At 35.9% G+C, this 18286-nt stretch overlaps 1 protein-coding gene across 3 annotated transcripts in view; it reads left to right on the top strand.

Moving 5' to 3' along the window:
- Positions 1-12871, top strand: part of ZDHHC2 (zinc finger DHHC-type containing 2) — a 56252-nt gene extending 43381 nt beyond the window's left edge. For all 3 annotated transcript variants that reach the window (XM_023517804.1, XM_023517805.1, XM_003797652.3), the window contains 5 exons: positions 2884-3010; positions 3337-3429; positions 7445-7557; positions 10418-10492; positions 12666-12871. In XM_023517804.1, coding sequence (XP_023373572.1) covers positions 2884-3010; positions 3337-3429; positions 7445-7557; positions 10418-10458 — 374 coding nt within the window. In that variant the 3' untranslated portion in view covers positions 10459-10492; positions 12666-12871. The remainder of the gene's footprint in view (positions 1-2883; positions 3011-3336; positions 3430-7444; positions 7558-10417; positions 10493-12665) is intronic.
- Positions 12872-18286: the final 5415 nt, after the last annotated feature.

Here is an 18286-nt window from a genome sequence, read left to right as displayed (position 1 = left end):
TAAACCCATACATTTTTATCCAGTTGATTTTTGACAAAGATCCCAAGACCATTCAATGAGGAAAGGAAACTATTTTTGACAAATAGTGCTGGGACAGCTCATTATCCACATGGCAAAAAATGAAACTGAAACCCTACCTCACACCAGATACAAAAATGAACTACAAATGGGTAAATGACCTAAGTGAAAGAGCAAAAACCATAAAACTCTTAGAAGAAAATATATGGATAAATCTTAAGGACTTAAATCTTAATATGGCAATGAACTCTTAGATATCAAAAGTGTGAGCAAAAAAAGAAAAAACAGGTAATTTAAACTGTCAAAATTAAAAACTGTACATCAAAGGATATCATTAAGAAAGTAGTAAGATAGTCTGTAGAATGAGAATATACTGAATATGCAAAGAAATCTTTTTTTTTTTCTGAGACAGGAGCCTCAAGCTGTCCCCCTGGGTAGAGTGCCGTGGCATCATAGTTCACAGCAACCTCCAACTCCTGGGCTCAAGCGAGTCTCCTGCCTCAGCCTCCCCAGTAGCTGGGACCACAGGCGCCGGCCACAACGCCTGGCTATTTTTTGGTTGCAGCTGTCATTGTTGTTTGGCAGGCCTGGGCTGGATTCGAACCTACCACCTTGGGTGTACATGGCTGGCGCCTTAGCCACTTGAGCCACAGATGCCGAGCCAAGAAATCTTATGAGTTAACAATAAACACACAAACAACCCAATTAAAAAATCAGCAAGGGGTTTGAATAGATGTTTAAAAATAAAGAAAATATACAAATGGTCATTAATCACAGAACAGTGTTTTCAACATCATTGGGAAATGCAAATTAAAACCACAGTGAGGTTCCTCTTTATACTCACTAGATAGACACAACAAAGAAACAGAAACAAGGGTTGATGAGGAGGCAGAGAAATTGCAACCCTCATACATTGCTGGGGGGAATATGAAACACTGAAAATCAGTTTGGCAGTTCTCTACCAAGTTAAACATAGTATCCATGTGAGCCAGCAGTTTCAGGCCTATGTTTATACCCCAAATAATTAAAATCAGAAACTCAAACGATACTTGTATCCCACTGTTCAACGACCATTCTTGCTAGTCAGAAGGTGGAAATAACCCAAATGTTCATCAAAGAATGGAGGGAATATGGCAAAACTGCAGTGGGGTATTAAGGAGCAAAGTACTGACATAAGCTGTACCATGTAGGAGCCTTGAAGACTCGCTGAGTGAAAGAAGCCGATCACGGAAGATCATTCATTATATGATTCCCAGTTACATAAAATACATAGAAATAGGTGGATTGCTTAAAAAAATCATATCAGTGGTTGCCAGGGATGAGGAGAATGGGAAGTTGGGAGTGACAGCTTACTGGGGAGTTTCTTTGGGGATGATGAAAATATTTAGGAACTTGATGTAGGTGGCAGCTGCACAAAGTTGTGAATATATTAAGTACCACTGAATGCTTTCAAAGGCTAATTTTTTGTTCTGTGAATTTCACCTCAGTTAAAAACAAAAAGTCCTACAGGAAAAGAGGAGAAAAAATAGGAATATTTGAGAAACTTTTTATGTTATAAGAGCATAGAAAGCTAAAGAATAAGAAATATATTAGGAGGTTTGAAAAATAAGCAGGGACTCTGTTGTGTAGAGTTTCCCAGCTAAGGTTAGGAGTTTGGGAAAGCAGCCAAACTTATAAATCCTTATATAACGGGCCTGCCAAGCTGTGAGATTCGATGATTATAATATATAGTGAAGATTAATTATAGTAGGTAGTCAGTTAAAGCTAATTTTTAGCATTCTGGTGAAATCTTATTACTACAAATATCATCAGGGTGAAAATACTGGTATAATAATATAATTACTAAGCAAAGTATCTCATTTCAAATTATATGTTGGGCAATTAAATTATAATTCATTAAAATTAAATGAATTATTTCTGGAAGCTTTTTACTTCTAGAAACTTCTAGATGTAACTTGTAGCATGGAAGGGACTTCCTCTGGACAGCATGGTCCTATGATTATAAAAATGTCATGCAAAAAGCCATATATCCTAGGATGACACATACTGAGGATTTTGCAAATTGCCACATTTTCCCTAGTACCTGGCTCTGCTAGTTAGATTTTTCTTTTTTAAATGGTGGACAAAAATCATTACACTTCTTTGTTCATATATTTCATCCAAAAATTTTAGATTTTGCATTTCAGTGTTATTCAAGAAGAACAAGTAGAGTTATAGAGAGAACACTGAAGGCCTGGCACAAGTCTCCCTGTGTCGTTTATTTGACATGTGACCTTAGGCCAGTCCCAGGGCCTCTCTGAACATCAGCTTTCATGTGCAGAGTGAACTCAACCAGCTGCAGCCTCTGGCTCTGGATCAGATCCTGGTTTGGACAAAGTAGCTTTAAAGTACATTTTTTTAGTCAGCTGGAACAATTTTATGATTAGATGAGATAAAATGTCAGTGAAATTAGCAAATGGAGTTTATTGATTAAAAGCACAGGGTGTAGACTATATATAAAGTATAGTCTCGTTTTGGTTAAAAAATGTAGATTTTTATTTCTCTCTGTTTATCCATCCACCTATTTATCTATTAATCAAAAGACCTATGAGATATAAAGTTTTAATTTGCTACTTTGCATTTTCTAATTTTCCATAATAATAAAAAAGTTGTTTAAGAATTAAAACAGATATACTTATATGATATTTTAAAGCAGACCAGACAACTGTATTTCAGGGTTGTTAATAAAGTACTTAAGTACCCAACCGAGGTACGCTAACCACTGCTTTTCAGAGTTTCCTCACTTAATTCAATTATTGCTAAATCTTAGGGATTACTAGTTAATAGGTTCTTTACTCATGTGATTGTTTTACAATCTTTTTTTAGAGGCATTCAGAAGTCCAGTATTTCGACATGGAACAGATAAGAATGGATTCAGCTTGGGTTTCAGTAAAAACATGCGACAAGTTTTTGGTGATGAGAAGAAGTACTGGTTGCTACCCGTTTTTTCGAGGTACCTTGTTGTGAAATTTTTCAGGCTTCAAACTAATGAAAATAATCCAACAAAATGTTAGGAAAAGCCTCCAGTGCCATAGCTCTGTAATTCTGGATAGGGACTCCTACATTTTAAAGTATCATTTTATGATTCACTGTTACGTCAATGTGGAAATGAATTAACTTATCATTTTCCTAAACATAAACAACTATATTGAAGCCGATATCTGATACACATTTTGCCTATAATATCAAATGTTCTGCTTTCAAACATCAGCATTTTAATAGGATTTCACTCTGTTGTCTTTTTTATGCTTCAATTATAAGTTTTAATTTTAATTATAGTCTAGGTGATGGCTGCTCCTTTCCAACTTGCCTTGTTAACCAGGATCCTGAACAACCATCTACTCCTGCGGGACTGAATTCAGCAGCTAAAAAGTAATCTCATATATATATATATTTTCATTTTATTTTTAAATACTGTATTTTATCTCTGATATCCTTTGGTTATATGTTCCTTAAAAAAACTATAAGAACATATGATAATTTACTATTAATACAATGGTTTCCACTTGGAATGAGAAGGGATACACGGGGAAGGAGTTTGAATTATGTTTGTAATATTCTGTTACTAGTCTAGGTGGGAGGTAAAAGGTATTAATTTGCAGTATGTGTTTTGATTGCCTGAAATATATTACTATCTTTTAAATGTCATGCTTAAAAGAAAGACGTGTAACTCCAAATTAGTTCCCAGTGCTCGTGTAAACAGGACAGATTTCCCCTCTGACTCTTGACATCCTCTTCGTGATAACTAGTATAGAGGCCAGAAGAACTTCCCTAGATCAGGACTGTGAAGATCAAATGGAACCCCAGACACCAGCTTGACAATCCATCAGCAATAGTGCTATTGCAAGGCCTCTTACCACCATCTGAGCCATGTCTGTGGAGAGGGAAGGGAAGTGGGTCCTGGAGATTCATTGTCTGGAGACTTTTGATCCAGCTTCAGATTTGTTCTGTTTTCATTCTATCAAGAATTTGAGGACAGCAAAGACCTGAAATTTCATTCTGAATTTGCTACTAACTGGCAAAAGGAAGAACTACTTAAGCTTTTAAATTGCCAGATATGAATTTTCAATGGTATAAGAGTCCAATTTTTGTGTCTTTATGCCAGATTTATTTGTATATGACCATACCTCTAATCTTTCAATGGAAGCCAGTAGCAAAAGCCTAACTATAATGTCATTCTTCCTTAAATTTTAGACATTTCCTTGCATGCTGCAGTGCCACATACAAGGACCCACACCAATATCCCTCCCATTCAGTGTATATTTCTTATTGAACTCAGCACTTTTTCCTGTGGAGACTTGAGTAACCCCCAAATCCTTCTAAAGAGAGTGTTCCTGGCAGCCATTCCAAAATTATAAAAGAGACAAAACCTATTTGCTACCCCATCCCTAGAGTGAGCTATGTGCAGGCCAGACTATCAGTGAAGGAGCCAGATGTATTTCACAGGGATATTCAAAGATATCAGAAGGTTTTTTAAAACCACGTCATATCCTAAGAGTTTGGCCTAGAAAATTCTACAGAGCTAAATGTGAATGGTTTCTCTTATACCTCATTGCGGAAAAATCTAGTTCTGATAAATTATTTAGAATGTTTTCAAGCTTCTATAAAATTTAATCATAGTTTACCATAATATTTTTTGCCCCTGTTAACTGATTTTTGTAGTTTAAGAATATTTGGGTTTTAGAGATAATATTTCTCCTACTAAGGGTGCCATGGGGTTTGGGAGAAATCTCTGTTCTGGCGTTGTTACCCAGCTAGATGATCTTGAAGAAGTCAAATAAGCTCACTGGGCCTCTCTTCCTTTTTCTTAAAATGATGAGATTTTGAAAGCCTCTTTTCTTTTTTTTTTTGTCTGTAGTTTGGTCTCCTTTTATTTATTTATTTTTTTTTATTGAATGGTAACTGTGTACATTGATGCACTTTGGGGGTACAATGTGTTTTCATACACAATCCAAGACACTTCCATCAAACTCCCTCTTTTCTTTTCCTACAAAATTCTCTTGTTTAGCTCCTACAGAATTTCTGTGGCTAGTCTTGCTCCAGTTCTCCTCAGTCCTTCCACGTATCAGTTTTAGTGACCTCTTCCTCCCTGGTGTTTAGGACAGCACCTGGGTCACCCAAAAGACTTAAACACAAGTAAATACCTGGTGTTTACTGCATTTGCAGATACATCTATAATATGAATACTTTCCTACCACCTCCACGGCCGCTTCCCTGGTCCAGCCGTCATCCCTCCTCACGTGGACGATTTCAGTCATTGCCTAACTGACCTTCTCAGTTCAGTCTTGCTGTCCTGCAGGCTACTCTCCGCCACGAATGTAAGGCAGATCGTCTCACTCTTCTGCTGAAAATTCTATTGGTTTCCCATCTTCCTCAGAATAAAAGCAGATGTACGGTCTGACCATCATCACGAGACCATCTGATTTGGCCCAGACAGCTCTCTGATGTCATTCTCTACCACCGTTGCGCCACTCACAATCCCGGACACCCAGACCCTGCTGGCCCTCAGATATACCAGCCGTGTTCTTTAATCAGTGTCTCCCTACTTGCCAGTTCTCTCCTCACCACTCTTCCTCCAGATTTTGGGGTGCTCTCTGCCTTCTCTCAGCTGTCTCTTTTTGCTCAGGTGTAACCTAAGAGAGGCTGTCTTCGATAACCCTTTGTAAAATAGCCACCTACTCCTCTGCTTCTGGTCAGACTGCTTTATATTTTACAATTATTATAGCTCTTGACACCTGACTTATTTTATATATATACATATAATGTGTATACATACACACATGCACACACAGGTATATAACTTATCATTCTTTCTCAGTAATCGTGAAATTTTTATGAGAAATGAAATAAAATTTTATTTTGTTTATGGATGTAACAGGTACTCAGTAAATATAGTGTTTGCTGCTGTTTGTTGGAGTCCTGTTAGCAGTAATTAATCTGCAGAGAGTCCCTAAACCAGGCCCTAGTTAGTATGCTGTTCCTATTAATAACTGTGGAGGAATAATAAGAATTAAAGTAAAATACCATCTCATGATGTTTTCTACAGGGAAAAAAAGTGAAAGATCTTTTAATATGAACAGACATGCTTTTTAAATAAGATTTGCTTCCAAAATTTTAATAAGGAGTTGTTAAATCTGCACAAAATTGAAATATTTAAAAATTTTGGATATGAAGTTATTATTAAGGAATAAAAGCATATCCTTAAATTCAAAAAAAGCTATGATTAAAGTAAAATGTATGAAATTTTTCTTGAAAGAATTTTAAGTAATTTTCTCTTGAACAGTATTACATAATAATGACTATTTCAGAGTATTCTAAACCGTCACCTTTTTCCTAAGTGAAATATTTTATGCGTATTTTTTATACCATCCAATATGTCAATATATAACATTTCTACCTACATTTTAAAGGAATTTTTTCTTTCAAGACTCTTTGACCCCCAAATTGAAGATTCGAGTGTGTAATACCCGATAATCTCAGATGTTTTTTAACAGTCCTGCAAGAGAGTCCTCCAATTTGCTTTTTCAGTTTTGTAGAGGAAGGTAAAGAATTCTTTGTTCAAGACCATGTAGGCCACTTCAGAAACTCTAGGCCAGTTCTTCTCGTATTTGTCTTCCTACTGTTAGCTTCGTGTCTTTTTCCAAATCCATATACCATTTAACAAAATTAATATTTTTCTTTAACATGTTTCTTTAAAATTGGCACTTAAACTTATTTTAAACCAAACTTATACTACTCTTATACAATAAATGAGAAATCATTGTTATTTGCAATAAGTAGAATATGACTTAAAAAATAAAATTGATAATAAAATGTTCTTACTAAGTTCTAACTAGATTCCATTTCTAAATTCTGAGGCTGAAGACGATTCGCTATCTTAAAATTGAAGATTTGCCAGAGTTAGAAGTTGTCATCTAGTTGTAATAGGAGGAAAGAAGAGGCTGAGGAAAGACTCCTTTTCTCATTGTGAGCCATATTATCTTTTTTTTTTTTTTTTTTTTTTTTTGAGACAGAGCCTCAAGCTGTCCTCCTGGGTAGAGTGCCATGGCATTACAGTTCACAGCAACCTCCAACTCCTGGGCTCAAGCGAGTCTCCTGCCTCCGCCTCCCAAGTAGCTGGGACCACAGGCGCCCGCCACAACGCCCGGCTATTTTTTGGTTGCAGCCGTCATTGTTGTTTGGCGGGCCCGGGCTGGGGATTCGAACCTGCCACCTTGGGTGTATGTGGCTGGCGCCTTAGCCAGCTGAGCTATAGGCGCCGAGCCGAGCCATATTATCTTGAGTGCTTTCTACAGTCGTGTTGTATCACAAATCTTTGGGTTCCATAGTTTGAAAAATGCTTGACAATACTATCAAAAGATAGGTTGTAATTATCATTATTTTTCAGTCCTGAAAACCATCAATTTCCTGCAAAGCCATTGAGAGAGTCCCAGAGTCACCTTCTTACTGATTCTCAGTCTTGGACAGAGAGCGGCACAAACCCAGGAAAATGCAAAGCTGGTAAGGGCGTGCTTGTGCTTGTCTGGCTATCTTTTGATGGAGTTTACTTTTAAAAGGTGAAAGTGGGGAAAAAATTCCATTATGTTACCTATAGAATTTCTATTTCTTTTTTTTTTAACTTAAAAAAATTTTGAAGTATTAAGGGGGTACAGATGTTTTTGGTTATATAGATTGCTTTTGTAGTGCTTGAGTCATGGCTGTAAGTGTGCCCATCACCCAAATAGTGTTCACTGTACCCATAAGGTTGGATTTTACCTATACCCTTCTCCCCTGACCCCTCTACCTGATTTCCACTGAGTTTTACTTTGCTCTGTGCACATGTGTGTTCGTTCATTGATTAGTTCAACTTAATGGTGAGGACATGTGGTATTTGTTTTTCCCTTCTTGATTCTCCAAACTCCAGTTAGGAGAATGGAGTTCCATACAGATTGTTACAAAAGGCATTATCTCATGCTTTTTATGGGTGAGTAGTAGTACTCCATGGTACACATATACCACTCCATGAATTAATGGGAACTTGGGCGGATTCCACATCTTTGTGATTGTGAATTGTGCTGCAACAAACATTCAAGTGCATGTGTCTTTTTGATAAATTGATTTTTTTTTCACTTTGGGTAAATACCCAGTAGTGGGATTGCTTGATCAAATGGTAGGTCTACTTTTAGTTTTTTGAGGCGGTCACCATACGGTTTCCAAAGATGTTGTACTAACTTGCAGTCCCACCAGCAATGTATAAGCATTCCTTTCTCTCTGCATCCACACCAGCTTTTATTGTTTGGGCCTTTTAATAAAAGCCATTCTCACAGGGGTAAGGTGATATCTCTGATGATCAGTGATGTTCAGCATTTTTTCATGTTCATGGCCATTTGTCTAACTTCTGTTGAAAAGCTTCTGATCATGTCTGTTGCCCACAGTGTAATGGGATTCTTTCTTTACATCTGACAAAGAGCTAATAACCAGAATGTACAGAGAACTCAAGCAAATTTTTTATTACTTTGGAGTCAGACTCCTATTGTAAATTTAGAATTATTTCCAAAGAACTTGGTTGTAAGGTACTTTATTATCTGTTAGCAGTAGATGATCATTTTTGTGAAAGATGGATCTACATTACTTTTTCCCTATTTAAAGAACTAAATTTTTATCACTGTACATTAAATGATAGAAATAAATTCAAAATATAAAGCATAAACAATGGAAAAAATGCCATCAATTCAGATGGTAGGTTGAAAAATAGCCATAGGAAGGGATTTTAAATTCTGTAGTTCTGCCTTTTACTGTAACATTCCATTCAGTTCCAGAATATCTAAGTAACGTGATGTATAATTATCCTAACTTCAGCTGCTTGTGACTTCTTCATATCCCACTCGCATTTCTTATTATTGTGGTTGATTTAATGTTTTGGTAACTTAAGTCAATATAGTTTACTAGCAAAGAATAAACAAGGCTTTGAAGTTAGACCTGATTTCAAATCCCACCTATTAGGGTGTGGTATTTTTAATGACCTAAGCTCTTTTAGACTTAGCTTCCTTATCTTTAAAATAATATCCATTTCTTAGGGTTGATAAGGATTAAATAAAGTGGAGTGATCAGACATACACATATATGTGTGTTGTGTCCATATAAATGAGTTAAAAACCATAGATCCATGATTAAGGCACTATTTTTCAGAAAATTTCCAGATTAACAAATTTATCACACCTTTCCTCCTTCATTTCTAAGTCTTTTCTTCCTTCAAACTCTCATGCTGTCTGATTTTGGTCCATTGCATTTTAAAGTGTTTACTGGTTTGTTTCAAATCTCTGGGATTCAGTGTTAGTGAAAAACAGATGATCCTGAGTAAAACATTTAGTTGTTATTTAATGTCAAATCACTCACATTCTCCTAAGATACAAGCTTTCTTTAAAGAGTGTTATTTTTAATGAATATATGTGCCTTCCAAAGATCCCCATGGTTTGAGTGTTCATAATTTGAATTGGGTGAGTATCGTCTAAGCCAAAATCGATGATGCTGATTTGCCATGTGAACCCATCAGTCTCCTGTGTGTCGGGGGGGAACTGTTAGGGTGGAAAATCAATCCCTTTTCTTTCAGAAGGGATTCTTGTTTCATCATATATAGTCGACATTTACACACAAGTGGTTTCTTTTACTGTTTTGTTTTGTTTGTTTTTTTTGGAGATGAGTTCTCACTATGTTGCTCCAAGTCAAACTCCTGGGCTGAACCAATCCTCCTGCCTCAGCTTCCTGGGTAGCTGGGATTGGGATTATAGGCATTAGGCACAGCACCTGGCTACAAGTGGTTTCTTTCTTTCTTTTTTTTTTTTAATTTTGAGACCGAGTCTCCCTCTGTCACCCTTGGTAGAGTGCCATGGCGTCACAGCTCACAGCAACCTTTTATGTGCTGTTGTTTTGCATGTTAATTTATCTATTAATTTGATGGATGAAATGAGAAACTTCTAAAGCTTAAAGGATGATGTGAAAGGAGAGAAATGAGGTGAGATGAAAAAGGGCTCAAAGTTTGGTCTGACTAGAATGAGGTAGCTAGATAACTCAGGAAGGGTCAGTGTAAGGTGAGTAGCGCCAGGTTCAATGTATCGTTCATTGTTTTGTTCCTCTACTTTCTCGGGTATGTATCTCTAATTGTGTGTGTGTGAGAATTACTGGTTGTGGCCACCACTGTATGGGGGTGTGTATGTGTATTTCTGTATAATCATCTTATAAACACCCATGCTATATACAAGGCATCTTTGAAAGCATACCGGGAAAGGGATATGGGGGGAGGGGTTGATTCACAGATGAATAAACAAATCTTTGCCTATGTGTTCAAAAGTAACCAAAAATCTAATTATGTTCTCCCATTTAGGTATGAGCAATCCTGCATTAACCATGGAGAATGAGACTTAGCTCTTCAAGCAAAATAAATTCATCCTTTATAAAAGTAAGACGAAATTTCCCTTTATTGTTATCTTTTATATTTTTAACAGTTTTCCAATGTTCTTAGTGCAAATAGTTTCCAAAACTGTGTGAGTGAGTGATTTATACTAGAAAATGTCTTATCTCACCTGTGGAAGTGTACGCATTATACTGGGCCCTCTGGACATGGAGCTAGCTTCATTCAGTAATAGAATTTAGGTTGACTTGATAAATTATAAAAATAATTTGATGACAAAAGGTCATTTTTATAGTAATATTTTAAGTGACAGGGATCAATCCCAAAATATTGAGCTTTACATGAAAATTATTTTGTCATTTCATAAGTTAATAGAATTATTTTTAGGGCCTTAAAGAAAATTAGTATTATCCACATATATATATGCATCCTTATTATTCCCTTAAAAATTTGGGCAAAAAGGTGCGTGTTATACACAGCAAAATGTAGTAATAATAGCAAAATATTGATCTGGTAATTTGCCCGTCTGCTGGTGTTTTGACTTTGGGAAAACCAGGATCAACTCTGAATACACGATAGTACAAGACATCAGAGTGATTCTAACTGTGGTTAGGACAGTGAAATCTAATCATTTTGGTTAAATAGTCAAGAGACATTATTCAATTTCTGAAAATAATTCTGAGACTGTAACTATGCATGTACCAATATGAATCACCAGCCAATACAACAAATAGTACTTTCCAGAACATAATTCTGTAAAACACAGTTTTTCAGTATTTCAAATCATTAGCTATGATTACCGTTGTTTGTGAGGTCAGTGTTAACACAAGTTTTTCTGTGTTAGACATTTTACGTATTTACACAGGAACTTTGTATATAAGTCATCCAGATTTCCCAGTATTTTAACACAAGACTGGCGACATGTTTGTTTATCACTATCCCAGTACCACCTTGCACAGTACCAGACCCAGTAGGTTCTCAGTAAATGTTTGATAGACAAGTGACCAAAAAATGGAAATTAAAAGCCTGACAGGGACCCAATTTTATTACATTTGAATATTGGACATTAGTAGTCATAATAACTAGATGGCAGCACAAATCAGCTGCAGAGACCTAAAAACACCAAGTGGTTTTCTGATGTTATGATTTCCATTTTGTGGACATAACCAGCGGTAGTAAAATGTTTTTCTTTTTTAATTAAATATTTCCTAAGGTAGCTAATCAATACCAGACTCTTTTTTTTTTTTTTTTTTTTTGAGACGGAGCCTCAAGCTGTCCCCCTGGGTAGAGTGCCGTGGCATTACAGCTCACAGCAACCTCCAACTCCTGGGCTCAAGCGAGTCTCCTGCCTCCGCCTCCCAAGTAGCTGGGACCACAGGCGCCCGCCACAACGCCCGGCTATTTTTTGGTTGCAGCTGTCATTGTTGTTTGGCGGGTCCGGGCTGGGGATTCGAACCCGCCACCTTAGGTGTACGTGGCTGGCGCCTTAGCCGGTTGAGCTATAGGCGCCGAGCCAATACCAGACTCTTAAAATTAAGTTTTACCTGCTTTACACCTCAGGTTTGCAATTCACTCAGCGTACATGTATATTGAATAATAGTCTGATATTGATGTACCAAATTTAATTATATTAAACAGTATCTTGATAATTCTCTTTTTGAACTGTTATTAAATAATCTGTTCCCTTTTCATAAAACATGCTGTAGTCCAGCAGTTTCCAGGTAGTTACAATGTGCCGAAATTAACACAAGTGCTAAAATGTAGGTTAAATTCAGCTTTCCTAACCCCCTTCTCACACAGTGTAAGTAAAAAATACCATGCTTTTGTGCACATGAAATTCAAAATGCAATCTCCTTTTCAACTCAGCTGCCAGTCCTAAACTCCAGTGGGGCTCACACATAGCATAGAACCCTGTCACTCCCATTGTGGCCCCGCTCCAGAAGCCCTGGCATCACCTGGAAACTTGACAGAAATGCAGAATCTTGGGCCTTACCCAGAACCTACTGAACCAGACTCTACATTTTTTTCCATTTTAATATGATCCTCTCTTGTTTATTAAAGTTTGATAAGCATTGATCTACAGAACACGTCTAGTGAGCCTAATAACATAGAAAAGCTAAAAATGAGGGATGTTATTACAACAAGGAATGAATGACTTGGCTAGTTGTAGGTGTTTTCTATGGTTAACACAGTATTTTCATGTTTTCTGTTTCATTTCAAGGTATCACTGCTGTTAGATGAACGGAACTGGCTTCCCATAGGAAGGTGCCATTGGTCAGTTGGTCTATATTCCTTTGGCTGGATATGCAGAGTATGAATCAATTAGCTCTCTCCAAGCTTTGCTTAATATGTAACACATTTGGATACTAAACACAGATTGTAACAACTAACACAAATCCCTATTAAATATTAAAAGTAATTCTGGTTAGTTGATCAACAGGGAAAATACCTTCTATCAAAAACGTAGAATAAATTGATGGGCCAGTTTTCACACAAATGTTTGAGTAGCACAGTTTATCACATAAAAGCCCCATTACTCATCTGATTCTCAGTCAGAAAATTGAGACTAGTAAGATACCCTTTCAGAAATTTCAAGTCACAGTATAACGATAAGCTTTATCCACAAAATGTTTGTTACCTTTAAGAAGGTGGAGGTTAAAAAGTCAATCTCATTTCTTATTCCTCTGATGTAAATCTGGCCTCAGACTGAGTGGCCTGTTCTAACTGAATTCATTACAGAATCCAAGTAGCCTACAGTTGACGATCACCATCCATTTTTCTACACTAATCTAATTCTAGCCTTTGTTCCCTGCTGGAAGATAAATGTGAACATTGAAGCTGGAGCTCACTGCTGAATCAACTGGCCAAAAATCTTTCGTCAAAACTAACACAGTATATTTTTATTCTATTAGAAATATACTGTCATTTCTTCTAATCTTATTAAATTGGAGGAAAATTCACATAACAATTATGAAGATTGTTTCATGGTATTCTTTGGCCTGTTTGACTTTAAAAAAATACCTTTTTAGGTTATTTCTTCTATTAAATATAGTAAAAATATTGAATTTCTGTTAAGGAGACTTCCTAATAGAATAATCCTCCAGTGATATCGATTATTTGTGTCCTCTCTTCAAAACTATGGAGTTAAACTATATTTTTCTTCAAATACCTATTAAGAATGAATTATGCAAATCATTAAACAAAAATCATGTGCTTTTGGAAATTTAGTTCAATATGAACTAAATGGCATGCTGTTTGGAAGTGTAGTTTAAGGTGAACTGAAGTGGTGTGTCTGTTGATGCCAAAATGTTCAGCTTCAGTATTTAAACTAAGAAGCTCTTGTGCCTTGTACGCACTATTTAAAAAAAAAAAGTTTTTATTTATTTTTATTTGAATGGAATATACATTTTGTAAAAGTTAACAATTAGAATTAGCTGTATACTTTTTTGGTACTGATTTTGAAGATTTCAAGTAGATTACCTTTTAAAACTATACAGCTAAGTAATTGGTATTTAATCAAAGAGAAAATGGGAGTACCTTTTTCAAAATCTTTGTTAGACAAAAATTCAACACAAAACAAACTAGAAGACCAGAGGTTAATGGAGTAAAAAGATCCTTGCAATTACTCATCCTTGCTAAGACTGTAAAGAGTTTTATATTAAATGTGCTTGTGGATGAACCAACATCAGCCACATCATTTTATGGTTCATTTCAAGTGCAATTCTTTGAACCTAGGGTGGCAGTCTTTTTCAGATTTTTTTTTAAAAGAGTTTGAGCTGACAATCTATTTCAAGAAATCTCAGATGATACATTTTTACTTCTAACTTAAAGTAATTTTTGGTCATTTTTTTATTACCAGAAGTTCCAGACTGGAACCTACATTTATTGCTAAAAGTCTTAAGAGTAACAGCAGCACACAATGTATTAAGAATCATATGCAGCCAGATTTTTTTTTTAAAGCACATTACTATAGCTGTTTTCCTGGACAGGATTCTGTTAAGTATTCCTTGTCAAACTGAAAGCTAGAAAATAAAGATGGAATGTTTATTCTTTACTCTGCTACAATACTGTTAATCCACCCCCCTTAGGTCTTTTATGTCATTATTCAAATATATAAATCAATACAGATTAGAAGCAGATTTGAAAATGTTTAAAAATGGTTTTAAATGGTTCCCTTTTCTGTTTTCATCCAGTGTCTAACCTTTAAAGGTTGTTTTGTTCAGTTTTGCTTTTAATTGTAAGGGGTTGTAGTTTTTGGAGATGACTGTAGGTTCATTTGATATGCAGTATAAATTTATCTGATTGAACAAAGTACCAAATAAATAGACCTATACTTTGTACATATCTATAAACTTTACCTTCAATGTACCTTTAAGCGTTTTTACTTTTAAAAATTTAACAGCTTCATTCAAACTTGAAGAAACATGAATTTCAAGTGTTCTGATTGTCCACTGCACTTATAATTTGGATTTTTCTTGTTTTTAGAGATTTTACCATACAAGAATCAAGTCTGAGACATTTTTCATTTTAGAATATTGTACAAATGCTTCATATACCTTAGTCAGCTATTTGCTGTTGCCTAGTGGAGGAGGACTGTTATTTCAAAAATAAAGAACATTTGCATCTGACTGTAATGACAGTGCACTTGAGGAAGCGCGAATCCATGAATTCTTTCTTCACGTCCAGATAAAGTGGTTGGTCACCTTCATTAACCATCTACATGCAACTGCCTTTGCACTGACAATATAAACTGCCAAAATCATGTATTAAATGCGTATCTTTAATACAAAGATCTTGTCTAACAGAGCTACTGATGGTAAAATTCACATCTACAACATGGACACAACACAGGTTTTGGGGGGAGGGTGGTGGGAAGATGAGGTAATTACTTAGTGTAGTAGTTAACGTCTCTAACGAGACAGAAGGAGACTAAATCTCAAGCACTGTAATCACTCGACAGCTATTGGAAATGTGGAATCTGTTTGGCAAAGAACTGTCTTAACTAGGGAAATCAAAGGTATAAATCATGTTTATAAAATCTTAGGCAAGCAATCATGTGATTCATGCTTTAAGAAAACGACATATGAAAAAACTGTTATTCCATTATCATAAACTAGCAATTTTTTGCTATTTTGAAATACAAGGTCTGGCAGTTAAATTTGCAAATTCATCCTAGAAAAAGTGCTGCATTGCTGAATATCGCTGCAGTCACCTCTGAAGCACTCCCCTTGGGAAGCTGTGCACCCTTCAAAGTAATTTGGGAACTCCTTTAGTACAATGGGCATCAGACCTATCTATCGTAGTGGGTCTGACAGTTAAGTTCGCAACCTCATCCTAGTAAAAGTGCTTTGAAGGGTGGATTAGGTGCTGGGATTGGTGCACAGCTTCCCAAGGGGAGAACTTTGAAGGTGACCATACTGATATTCAGCAGTGAGGTTATAGAGCACTTTTTCTAGGATAAGTTCATGACTTTGTCAGACCTTGTACATGGGCTTTGCAGTGATACAAGAAACCAGCTAACAATTAGCAATGTTAATTCTTGTTTAGAAAAAACAACCAAAAGTATGTGGCACCACGAGCCAAATGGGTCCCCATCAAAACCTATGATATGGCTAAGATGTAAAATAGTAAGTCTTCCAGGGTCTTCAAACTGGAACCTCCTAAGTGATACTCAATCTGAAGCTAAAGGAACTCCAATTTCTTGGTGTGATACTGGATAGAGGTTTTTGTGTTTGGGGGAGGAAAAAGCCAAAAGAGGTGTATCAAACCTGTTAATTTCCCCTTGTATGACAGTAAACAAAAAGGAAGATTATATTCCTACTTGCCAAGGACAGTACTGACCAAGTCACTTTCACAAAGAAAATGAACAGTAATTTTGAAGAAAGGCAGTTTGATTCATCCGCTATAGGCTAAGGCAATGAAATGGACAAATTGCTCATTTGCTTTTATACTATACCTTAAATATGAGTGATTATGTTGTAGAAAACTCATACAAGTCAGAACAAGTGGAAATTGTCTAGTGAGAATGTGAAATTTAGTCTTCTGTTTTCTGTTAATTTTCAGTGCTTTTTAAAAATTTTTGAAACATGAAACGATAAAAACTGCTGGGCTTGGATGATTTGAATATAGTCCTAAATTTCTACAGGGTCTTAGTGGAAAAACAAAGACATGTAAAAAATTAATATAAAACACACAAATAAAAATAAAATTCACTATACTGCACCTATACTCAGGAAATAATTCCATCAATGTTTTTCCTATTTTTTTCAACTTAAGAAATCACAATTCTAACACCTTCATTTGCAGAAGTAAGGTTACACCTGAAATATCGATAATTTGATTCCATTTCAGGTTGTTTACCCAAAGGAGCCACTGCACTTGGCACTGCAGATCAAAGGGCAACCAGGACAGACCTGGACCCTTAAGTTTCCTCTAGTAGAGGGGTGGGTGGACATTTTCTGTAGAATTCTAGATAGTAAATATTTATGGTTTTGCAAGCTAAAAGACAAAAATCAAGGGACATTATTTAGGCATTTGTGTGAGAAAATGATTTTCACAAAATTTTCATTTAAAAAATCCAAAACTCAAAATATAACATTGTTTTTTTTTGCAGTTTTTGGCCAGGGCTGGGCTTGAACCTGCCACCTCTGGCATATGGGACCAGCACCCTACTCCTTTGAGCCACAGGTGCTGCCCTATATATATATATTTTTTTTTTAATATGGATCTACTAATGGACAAAAAATAAAATTTGGGGGGTAGGAATTAACATTTTGGTCAATTTAAGCTCAAAGTTAAGCGTTTCCTAATATGAAAATCAGAAATGTTTATCTGTTACTGCTGATCTGTAATGAGATTTCACAAGTTTGTCTTTACACAGGTCAAAGTACTGCCAAATACCACTTGTGAGGCCTTTATAAGCTTCTGTCTGTCTTGTCTTGGTATTCGCCTTTGAGCATGTCATTTGCTCCAGATTATTCATTTCCAACAGATGAGGAAGCTCTTCAGTTGCAGTCAAATGGATTTGGAAATTCACGTATGTTTTCTTTGCACTTGTATTAAGATCCAAAAAACAGTGAAGAAACTGCAGGAAAATGTGTCCCCTAAAAATTTATGTGTAAATAGAGATCTCATTTTCTGTTTTGATCTTTGACATCACAGATGTGTATAAAGCAGCCTGGCATTCTTATAATTTAAATATTAGTTTTTGTTGAAATGATTTTATTACAGTACAGTGTTTTATTTTATAATTTTAAGTCAAATTCATTAAGAAACATTATCAAGTCTGTGGCAAAAGTTAACTCCCAAAGCTACTCAGTGTTCAAAAACAGTGGTTAAGGACAGTTCTCATTCAGGAAAAATTTAAATGTCACCCCATTTGAGCTCAAAACAAAACATTTCCACTGCTAAGTCATATGGGAGGTCAAATCAGGATATTCTGCTTCTGTTTCTTTTTCTTTCTTTTCTTTTTTTTTTTTTCTTTTTTTGAGACACAGTCTCACTCTGTTGCCCTGGGTGGAGTGCTGTCACACTACTGCTCACAACCTCAAAGTCTTGAGCTTGAGCAATCCTCTTGCTGACCTTTCCTCTAGTAGATTTAACAGTATACATGAAGGCCATAATAGCTCAGGAACACTAAAAAATTATCAAATATCGTATATCGAGTAAAGGTCATAATGTTTTTCTACAGAAGTCATAAAATATTACACAAATGATTCTTAGCATACGAGGGAGTTATGTCCCTCCAAAATCTATCTTAAGTTAAAAATACTACCAATTTAATGCTACCAATGCAGCAGATGGTCCCTAAAAGTTGAACTTAAGATAGTTTGACTTACAATT

This window comes from Otolemur garnettii, unplaced genomic scaffold, assembly GCF_000181295.1.
Source record: "Otolemur garnettii isolate 467f Iridium unplaced genomic scaffold, OtoGar3 scaffold00121, whole genome shotgun sequence".
Taxonomy (NCBI): domain Eukaryota; kingdom Metazoa; phylum Chordata; class Mammalia; order Primates; family Galagidae; genus Otolemur; species Otolemur garnettii.
This window is presented reverse-complemented; position numbering and strand designations above follow the sequence as displayed.